The sequence below is a fragment of the Mchenga conophoros genome, linkage group LG11 (genome assembly GCF_057382185.1).
Source record: "Mchenga conophoros isolate Kocher_MC1m ecotype Shallow Benthic linkage group LG11, M_conophoros_male_GT1.1, whole genome shotgun sequence".
Lineage (NCBI taxonomy): Eukaryota > Metazoa > Chordata > Actinopteri > Cichliformes > Cichlidae > Mchenga > Mchenga conophoros.
The window spans coordinates 19,166,882-19,177,141 of NC_140536.1; the positions used below are offsets into that span (position 1 = coordinate 19,166,882).

The 10,260-nt window shown below is 40.3% G+C and overlaps 1 protein-coding gene and 1 non-coding gene across 2 annotated transcripts; one reads left to right on the forward strand and one right to left on the reverse strand.

Moving 5' to 3' along the window:
- The first annotated feature begins 1,984 nt into the window (after positions 1–1,984).
- LOC146563932 (5-hydroxytryptamine receptor 1D) lies at positions 1,985–6,749 on the forward strand. Its single transcript, XM_085290335.1, has 2 exons — positions 1,985–2,229; positions 5,365–6,749. The coding sequence occupies exon 2, from the start codon at positions 5,399–5,401 to the stop codon at positions 6,431–6,433; it is 1,035 nt and encodes a 344-aa protein (XP_085146461.1). The 5' UTR covers positions 1,985–2,229; positions 5,365–5,398; the 3' UTR covers positions 6,434–6,749.
- Positions 4,410–4,483, reverse strand: trnat-agu (transfer RNA threonine (anticodon AGU)). Its single transcript has one exon. It is a non-coding gene; the product is annotated as a tRNA-Thr (tRNA).
- Positions 6,750–10,260: the final 3,511 nt, after the last annotated feature.

Below are 10,260 nucleotides of genomic sequence, written 5' to 3' on the forward strand. Positions count from 1 at the left end.
GTTAATACCTAAATCATGCTAATGTGCTGAAAACATCACATTTAGGTAATGATTGAACTGTAAATACATCCGAATAATAGAGTTTATTGTTCATGATCTGATTTTAATCATGTGATTTAGTCTTTTCGCTACTTTTTTCCTTATTCATCCCCATTAAAAAAAATGTAGAATGGACCAATCCACGGTTTTGGAGAATTGTTACACTCCTGTTGAAAAACAGTCTATCCTGATTTTTTTTTAAATGCTTCCATACCTTATGTGCCTCATGGTGCTTTAATCCACTGCCTACCATTCTTTACTTGTTTGTGTTCTCTATATATATCACACACATAAAAAACATAATACATTTTTTATTCAAACCAGACTGAATCCTGTTACCTCGCGGTTGAATCTTGTGCTTCAAAGCCGCTGCCTTATTGTTATGGGACATCAACATCTCGTAATTCAGTGGTTCCCAATGGGCACACTGGTATGGCTTGAGGCAATCAATGAATTAATTTGCAGTATCAGTTCTTTGCATGCACTGTTGCAAAAGCTGCCATCTTCTGGCGTCAGCTTTCCCACAGACAACAGTTGGGAGGGGAATGCTAATGCTATCGTGGTGCTACAAAGCCAAAAAGCAATTAGAAAGCAAACAACTCTTCTGAGAGAGATTTGGCCAAATCCTCAAGAGCGGATCTGAGCCCGCAGGCACCAATACTGGCTTGTTGGTTTGTGTAGAAGGTGATGAATATATTACAACAGTAGCAACCGGAATCATCGGATTTATAAAACTTTATTAATCCCTGAGGAAATTATGTAGCCACAGTTGCTCCAAGAAAGTAACAATAATTAAAGTAGATAAAGTACCATTTAGATCAAACAATTTATTACAAATTAGCTCTACTATACAAACATCCCAGTATATTACACGGAATTGAATATAGATAAAGTTGAAATTGAGGTGCCCCTCTTGTCATATTAACATTGTTATTTTCTCTGTAGACAATGTGCAAATAGTAAGGGTCTGTAACTATTGCAATGTGGACTTGTACTTTAGATTTAGGAGTTATGCAGAGAGACAGCCACAGGCTGTGGTGATAATCTCAGTGTATCAATGAATGTGAATTCTGCAGAGGGCTTACCCTGCAGTGTGCTTGGAGTTTTTAGTATTCAGTTTCTGAGAAACTGTTCTAGTATATTTTAAATAGGATTTCTATGGGACCCTCTGTACTGGTTCAGTTTGCCTGTGAGGCTCAGCTTTAAAAAAACAATCTGGAAACGTCTCATCTATACTAGAAATTCAACCCCAGATTATCTGAGCTGTACTGTCACTTTTAACACATAAAAGACCCTGAAATTAGATTCTAATGAAAGAACCGTTCCTCAGGTATGGCTGCAGGATAAGGTGGTAAAGGAGGATGTCCCTTTGCCATGCTATCAGAGGCTATGTATTTATGTTCCCAAATGTTCAATTTCCCGGGACCTTGCACTATTGTGGAAAGTACCCTATATTGCTTGACTGGTAATTCAGCCATGCAACTGTGAGCTGTCAGATAAAAGGTTAAAAAATATCATGAATATGATTTTCATAATTTTAAACCTGCTGGAAGAGTCAGATGAGACCTGATTTTCATACTGCTGCATTAATTCACAGATAAAGCCTTGGCAAAGTGGTGAGGTTGGTTTTATTAAACAGGTGCAGAACAATAATAATTATAGAAGAAGAATGCTTTGTGAAACTGAAGGGCTCTCTGTAAGTAATAAAAAAATAGACAAGAACTCAGTCCCGATAAATGAACCACTTGGATACAGCAACAGGATTCACCACCCTCCTCATCCTCAGCACACATGCGTTCATGTGCAGCCAGCGTCATATTATAGGAGGTGGACTCTGCCATCATCATCATCATCATCATCATCATCATCATCATCATCATCATCATCATCCCCAGCCAATGGAGAAACCAGTGGAGGACACACTTAAACAGTGTCTACGGAGCGGTGCGGACCAGAGCGCAGCGCCCGGCACCACAAATCCAACTTCCCGCACACGTACTCTCGCACAACATCTGAACAACAGAAAGTGAGTTTTGTGATTCTCCTCGTGGACTCTTTCCCCTCATAATTTTCATGGAAAGGGCTGTGGGATGCTTTAAACAGCAGTCAGCTGGGAGGATAATCAGCTGGGAGATGCGTTTTTTTGCGGACTGCTTCCCACTGCGTCTTGAGATGAATGTAAAGCTGAAAGTGAGTAGACTTGACTTGAACCTGTAATATTTATAAACCTTGATTAGCTCGTTTATAAGAACTGACACTATTATGTGTGGTAATATGTAGAAACGGGTCTTAGAGGTCTGCACTGTGATTTTAGAAGTGCGCTAAAAAAAAAAACAGCAGCAGAACAGGTTTGTTCATTCTTCTTAAATACAAAGTAACTGAGTTAAAAACTTTCATGTAAGTCCATCCAACCATCCATCTTCCGCATATTACATGTAAGTAATAAGAGCATTTCATTTGTTGTGGAATCTTGCAAGGAGCACATACTCATGCAGGGCAGCGCTAATCTGTGCGTGCTGGAACAAACTTATTTATTTATAATTTTGTTATTTTCTTCTCCTTTCGATTTTTTAAAAATGATTTTACCTAAACAATTATCGGCAGGATATTCGTGAGCTGTCTGCATGCCTGCGCTCAGAAGATGATGGCCACAGAGGGAAACAAAACCCTTCTGGGTAACGCATCTTACACTGAAAGGCAACATGAAGACAGGGACGCCTGTAGCTGCGCATTGGTTCTGTTTCTGAAGTTGAATGTCCAAGAAAACAGCGCGGAAGATTAGAAACGCTTTTAATTTTTCATTCAACTTTGATCTAACTCTGGATACATTATGTCTCCACGGCGTTTTTTTTTTCTTTTCAATTTCTTAACTGTGCTCTCCGTGCGCATTGGGCTCCCGTGATAACCATGTATGGATTTCCATGCAGGGATGCTGGTGCGTGTCTGAAAAGCGACTCGGTGGCCTTAAAAAGAAGAAAACTGTCTCGTTGTTTACATTTACATTTAATCGCCTAATTGATTTCTACTTTTTTACACAAAACGAAATCCCAGTAATGCATCTGTTTAGTTTATTCCAATGTAAAATGTTGGTGCTCCACGAGAAGGCTGTCCAGGAACCTGCCAGACTGTAGATTAAAACAGGCTGTGAGCGTCAGCTGGGTTTTGTTTACTACTACAGTTGTTGTCCGGACAGATTATTACGTCATCTAACCTCGTGCTGGAGTTAGTTGTAGGCCATCCCTCCTTCTATCTATCCATCCATCCTTCCTTACAGCCTAACCTCCCTCCCTCCAACCCATCCAGATGGCCCGCACGCGAGGGCGCAGAGCAGAGAAGAGCAGGGCGCATGCGCCAATTGTGCAGCCCACATCTGTTTATTGCATAAGACCACACACCACAGGGCTACCTGAAGGCAAACTGTTCGACAAAGAGAGAAAATAATTGTTTGTTATCATTAAAAAAAAATCTTTTATTTTGTGTGAGCTTTTTTCTTTTTTTTTCTTTTCTTTAATTAAATCACACTTCACCAAATATTTCTTTAAAATCTTTATTAGGCATACCTGGATCGTATCTGTGTGTGTATGTGTGTGTATTTTAAATGCACATGGCCTTGTTTTGAGTCAAATCACATGTATATTGCCGGTCCTTTGGTGTATTCGGCTGCGTTTTCTTACTTTGCAATTGATAATTAGTCTGCCCTGTTCTGTTCATGTGGTGTTTATTTCTTATGTTATAGTGTATTGCGCACTTAAGTCCACTTTAAAGGTCTTTGTTTGAGCTGAGAGGTAGCTCTACAGGAGCAGGGGCAGGTGAGAGGAACAGGTTGGCGGGCAGATAAAGGCTCAAGTGGAGGTTGAAAATCACAAAGGCATAAAAGAAAAAAATGTATATTTCTTTTGGGGACATTTTGCCATCGACTGACAAAACGAATGGGGGAGAGAGAGGAGGGGGGTGTAACATGCACCAAAGGTCTCCTGACAATGAATCAAATTGTGGACACTGTGATCATGTAGCATGCACTATGGGGTGCCATGGATACCACTAGCCCTTGCATGTGCAGAACTAGTCTAATCTTCATGTCTTTTGAAAATCAGCCAATATTTTAGACAGAATCAGAAATAGTTCGCTGTTTATAGCTTTTGTGTCATTCCACGGGGGAAAGAATCAGTGGGTTGCAACGGTAAACCATGAGAGAATCATTGTGGTAGTCCCTCCCATAGGAACAAATGCCAGTGATTTCAGGTTGAGGACTAGGCAGTGATTGAGCAAGGGCTTATTCTTTTTGGGGTGGGGTAAAGCAATATTTATTGGACTGGTATTTATATTGAGTTTTTTTTTTTTTAAGCTCTTTTAGAAGAGAATAGCACTTAAGGCACTGTTGGGATTTGAACCCAGGATCTCCTGTTTACTAGACAGGCGCTTTAACCAGCTAAGCCACGGCACCACTATGATGAGCAGGAGTCAGGTGATGGAGGGAGGAGTACAGCTTTAGGCCATGTGGGACAATGTGTGGCTGATGCTCTAAATACTACAAAACCCATAATCCTCCTCCAAGGTTCATTTAGTCATGGGGAGCAAGCCAAGTAGACATGCAAATCAGATATTCTGCAAATAAATGAAACAATACACTCATAATCCAGGCAAGTTCTTTGTACAAATTACGTCTACATTGGCTAATTCTACTTCACACAATTAATGTCCTCTGGAAAGATTCAGTGCTAACACAGTAAGTGTGACACTGTGGTGTACTGGTCATGAAAAATGTAACACATACGAGGCTAATTTTCAGTGCACGGCCCAAGTTTCAGGGAGTTACATCAGATATTTGCCAGATGTAGTGAAACTTTGACATGAAAAAGTAGACTGAATGGAGCAATCATGATGTCTTCTTCAAGAAGTGAATATGTTTACATTTCCTTACTTTTGAAGATGTGGGACAGTGGTTAATTCCAAGAAGTTAAAGCACAACACTGCCCCACAAATAAGCTGCAGTTGTGTTGATTTAAATACAGTTTCTGTACTACTATGTCCAAAGTGTTGCTGAATGCCATTCCTGGTTTTATTAGGCTGCTCCACTGTTGTTACTGTTGTTACTCTTTTATAAGGGCTTGGCTGAACAGGTTTCAGCTTTCTACTTCCTGCTGTTTAGTTATTTGAATCATTTGGTCTGTAAATATAACTACTTACCAACAAACAGATACTGTGGACATACTTTAGAGCCATGCTGAGTTGATATTTAGTCTCCAGATTTGTGTCTTTTTTCTTCCCTGATTTCAGCACAAACAGCTCACACCTAACACCATTTTTGTTATGTGTTCATTCTAGGTCATGATGTGAATGCCCAGCATCGTTTTATCCAATGATTGAGTCCAGCAAGCCGACCATGTTGGACAGAACTGAACAGGCACACTGCACTGTGTGCTGCTGCACTCTGGCCAACAAAATCCTCATGGTGCTCTTCATGGTGCTGCTGATCTTTGCCACCCTCTTTGGAAATCTGGTGACTCTTGCTGTGGTTCTCGGAACCAAACACTTCCACACACCGCAGGGATACCTGAAGGCATCCCTCGCCGTGGCTGATCTGGCAGTGGGAATATTTGTGGTCCCGCTTTCCGTTTACGCTGAGGTTTATCTCATGGTCACTGACTCGGCACCGGAGTGGACCTCGTACAACTCACAATCGGTGAGTTTTCACCCATGCAACATCATCGGCCCCATCTTTGCTGGGTGCACTTTGGTCTCCATCACGACTATTTTCTTTCTGACGATCGAGCGAAGCATTGCCGTGCTCAGGCCTTTGCACAAGGACTCGGTGATTACTCGTAAAAGGACCACGATCCTAATTGTCCTCTCCTGGGTGGGAAGTTTCTTCTTGGCTGTGTGTCCGATAGTTTTCAGCAGTGAAATTGCTTTGGAGTATAACTCCTGCAGTCGGATGTGTAACTACGCTCTGGGTACAATCGGCAAGTTCCCAAGCCAGGCCTGGAACATCCTCCTCCTCTTCCCCGCGTTTGACTTCACCCTCCTTGGTGGCACAGTGGTCATTAACATCATTTCTCTTTCCAGCATCAGGCAGCACTCAAGACGCAGGAAACACTTGGCTGAGAGTGAAAGCCAAAGCACGACCAAACCCACATTCTCAGACATTAAAGCAGCCAAAACCATAGGGACTCTAACTGTGGCTTTCACTGTATCGTTCACTCCAATCGCTGTCTTTGTGGTCGGGAACGTTTTGGGGAATAAATGGTGCAACTTTTCCTTTTTCGCCTTCTGGATTTTGGCTACCAACAGTTGCTGGAATGTCATTATTTACAGCGTGAGGGATCAGAAGTTCAGGCTGCTGGCACAGAAACTGCTGATGCCGTTTCATAGAAAAAACACCACCAAAACTTAAAATCGACCAGGACCAAAGACTACTCGTACACGAGGAGGGCCGCGTCATTTAGATGGTTGTTTTTTGCACAAACTCTTTGTTCAAACACATTGTGAGCCTCTTAAGAGACATACCTGCATGTCTTGTGCATTGCTGTTGTGAAATTACAGTTTATTTTTACATCGATAAAAAGCATGGAGCTTTTTCAGATCACAACTGTTTCTCTCTGTGGGTATTTGTCTTGTTTTGTGAAACATTTAAAAACTGAAGCCTGTTTCAGTTATTGGAATGATTGTTTGCTTGAGTGTAATTAATTAAAACCCGATGAAAACCAAAACAGTTTGTGCATGTTATCTTTGGATACCACAGCATCAGAGTTGTTAGTAAGATTGATGATGTTGATTCCCAGTGAGATACTTCAACATTAAGTGATCAAGACTGAGAGTATACAGGGGTCCCAATTTAGTTCCTCCAAAGGCCCCACTGAGAATCACATCAAAGGCCAGACATGTAGTATTTAGTTTGTTGACATGCTTTACTATAATCAAAAATAAATAGATCATATAGCCCTTCCTAACTTTTTTAGCCTATATGACATTTGGTCAACAAAGAAGACCTTTGATCATGTGAGATGGAGCTGAGCCTTCTGCTATGAAACCGACTGCTTCTGCAGCACTGTTGCTCTGAGAGTACTCTGCTATAATTTCATGCCTCTTTTTACTTCAGCAACTTAAAAAAGGCCACAGGCTCTTCCCTGTGTATGGCTCTCTATATTATCCGGTGTGTGGATTGAAACATCAAAGTAACAAAGAAAATGCTCTTCTAGAAAACAGAAATTGTTGCCATGGCAAAAGGATACCAAACACTTTTACATTTGGCAAAAACATGGACTACTCAGTGGTTCACCTCAAATAAGGCTGTCTGCCTTCTGCATCAGTGTTAGTTTTTTTTTTTTTTTTTGTATTCTGAATTATGTGAGGCTATTGTGCAGATGTGCCTGTTTAGTTTGGCGAGTTCATATCACAGTGCAGAGTTTGGCTCCAAATGTGTTGGCAACATTTTATTAAATGTAAAATGAGCTTAAGTGAAAGGAAGAGACAGAGATCTGTTTTTTCCTGTTTTCCATACGCTGGTCAACTACAAGGATGCAGCTTTATTAGCATCACACCCCAAGCAGCACAGTGATCAGAGGTCATTAACTGGTACAGCAGTCTCAGTCATGGTGGCCATGCTAGCCACACTCAATACAGAACAAACAGCAATGAGGTTATAAATTAACAATAACAACAACAGATCAACACAACATAACTGGAATAACTGTCATAACCTCTTAAGTTAACACATGAATGCCAGCATGAACAGTCCCACCAGTCTTTGGGTTAGTGGCTCCTCCCCTTGGACTGCTACAACATTAAATATCGCAAATGAAATAGAGGCTGGATACAAAACATGACTCAAAACAGATACTACACTTTCACAAAAAATAAGAATATGCTATAAGCCACCATCAATATAAGGTAAGATACATTACCATACTGAGTCTCTTCATGGTGTCTAAGAGGTTACAAGACGTTCTATGACCTTTCCAGAGGTGAGTATTATTAAAGCTACACAAGCTTGTTTCCACCAGTGAAAACATTTTAGCCAACCAGATGTCAAAATGTACACTTCCTAACTTAAACTTAGCAGTAAGGTGAAAATTTGATATAATGGTCCAGAATTTTGATTTATGAATAGCACTGTTTCTTTGTTTTTTCAGTGGCAGAAATAGGTTTCCATATAAAGCAGGGACTGCTTCATAGATGGAGGCTCAGATCCCAGAATGCCACACAGCAAAACTCCATGCTGTCATTATTTTAATGAAGAAACCCTGAGGTCAAAACTCGACTAAGCTGTAGTAGTTTAATAGCAGCCTTTGAACTGTGTGCAGCCATGTGGTCTTTGGGGAGAAAATATATATGTTTGTCACACACACACACACACACACACACACACACACACACACACACACACACACACACACACACACACACACACACACACATTTCCTACTTTTATTTGTTATTCAAGCAGTTTTGCTGGACCACAACCCAACAAGACGTAATCATAAACTTTTCATTCTCTGTGAACTGGACCAAAAATTTAAATATAAAAAAGGGATGGGGTGGCTGAAATCAGCAAGTGAAGCAAGTTTAAAAAAGAAAAGAAATGAAAAGGCCTAAAGGTGCACCATTTGCATTTAATAGATAGTGTCGGAGAGAGAAAAGGAATGAGAGCGAGGTAACGAGGTAACAAATTATATCGTTTTCCCCTCTGGTGAAACTAAGCATTGTTTCTAGTTGTTCTGGTTCTAAAACTGCAGACATAAGCAGAGGAATGAAAACGAGAAACACGTTTTTGCTTATTTATGCATATTTAGGAACAGCTGCATTAAAAATCTGGTTAACACAAATGTTCATTCAGAATCATCAACTACGGAACCGACCAGTAAAAAAAACGATAAAATCTTTATTTGTTAAAAGACTAAAATCGAAAGTCAAGCTTTTCTTTTAAATAGTTTGATTCAAACAGATATTCTTTGACTCTGTGATGTGTGCTTACTTTAAAAGCTTTTACCTCTAAACGGCATCTATTGCACAGAAGGTGAAATTGAAACATGAAAGAAAACAATTACTGTGGAAGTTATCATTTCCAGCAACAGAAACCGCTGAGTCACAGTGTGGAGGAATAAAAAAAAACAAAAGTAAAAAGAAGGTCACAATAAAAAAAGAGAGAGAATAAAGAAAAGAGACGTTGGCATCACTGTCCTTGACTAACATTAATAAGGCTCATTGACTGGCGCTGAAGTGGTTTTGGAAAGAAAAAGAGGAGGAGGAAGAAAGCTGAGGATACAAAGACGACTGAAACAGATGGAGGCAAAAGAAAGAAAGCTGTCACTGATCATCAGGTCAGCACAGCACTCCAGAAACATGTCACTGTTGGCCTGTTCCTTCAGACTCAGTCTCAGGGGTGCCAAAAACAAAAACAATTTTTGTCATATTTTTGGACAAACCTGAGTAGAGTAGGCATTTCTTTATGGTCTCATTTACTCCTTGTCAACACTGTTGTGCTGTTTTATCATCTGTCATCATCACTTTGATGATGCTATTATTTTTTTTGCAAAATGTAACCCACTGTGCATTTTCATATTCCTACCCATATGTGAGGAAAGATTATGTTTTTGTGGGAAAGGCAGGCTGTGATTAAACACATAGCTCTCGACATACCACCTGCACGTTTGCCCCTGCAACAAAGCAATCAGTTATCTCCCTGATTTTTTTTCTATGGCCTTTACTGTCAGTTAGACCCTTTGATGTGTCACACTCTCACTATTCCCCTCAGTCCACAAACAGCTACCAGCTCTGGGTTTCATTTAATTAGAAAAAGAAAAAAAGATTAAAGAGCTTTCAGAGTGCGGCATTTACGTCTGTATGAAGGTATACATTGTGCTGTACACAACGTCGCTCAGCACACATTAATTACAGATGGATGTTATGACTAATGACTTTATTTGATCTTTGCATTTGTGTTTTGCTGTCACCCAACACACTATGTTTGTGGGTCCAGTACACAAATGATGTCTACTTGACTTTATCTTGACACAAACAAGCTTTAGGTTTAGGCAGAGCCGGATTTACTAATAAAAATAATAAATAATCTAAGCTTACAACACACACACAGCTCTTGCCAGACAACAGTGAGCAGCCTAAACTAAATTAAACAGTCATGCTACTTAGTGTGAGGAGCTTAAAATAAACAAACCACTACGGTTCAGGCCCACCACGTTGCAGTCAGGAAACCACAGAACT

Coding starts and splice junctions, on each gene's coding strand:
- LOC146563932 (XM_085290335.1), top strand. CDS start 5,399: ATGATTGAGTCCAGCAAGCCGACCATGTTGGACAGAACTGAACAGGCA.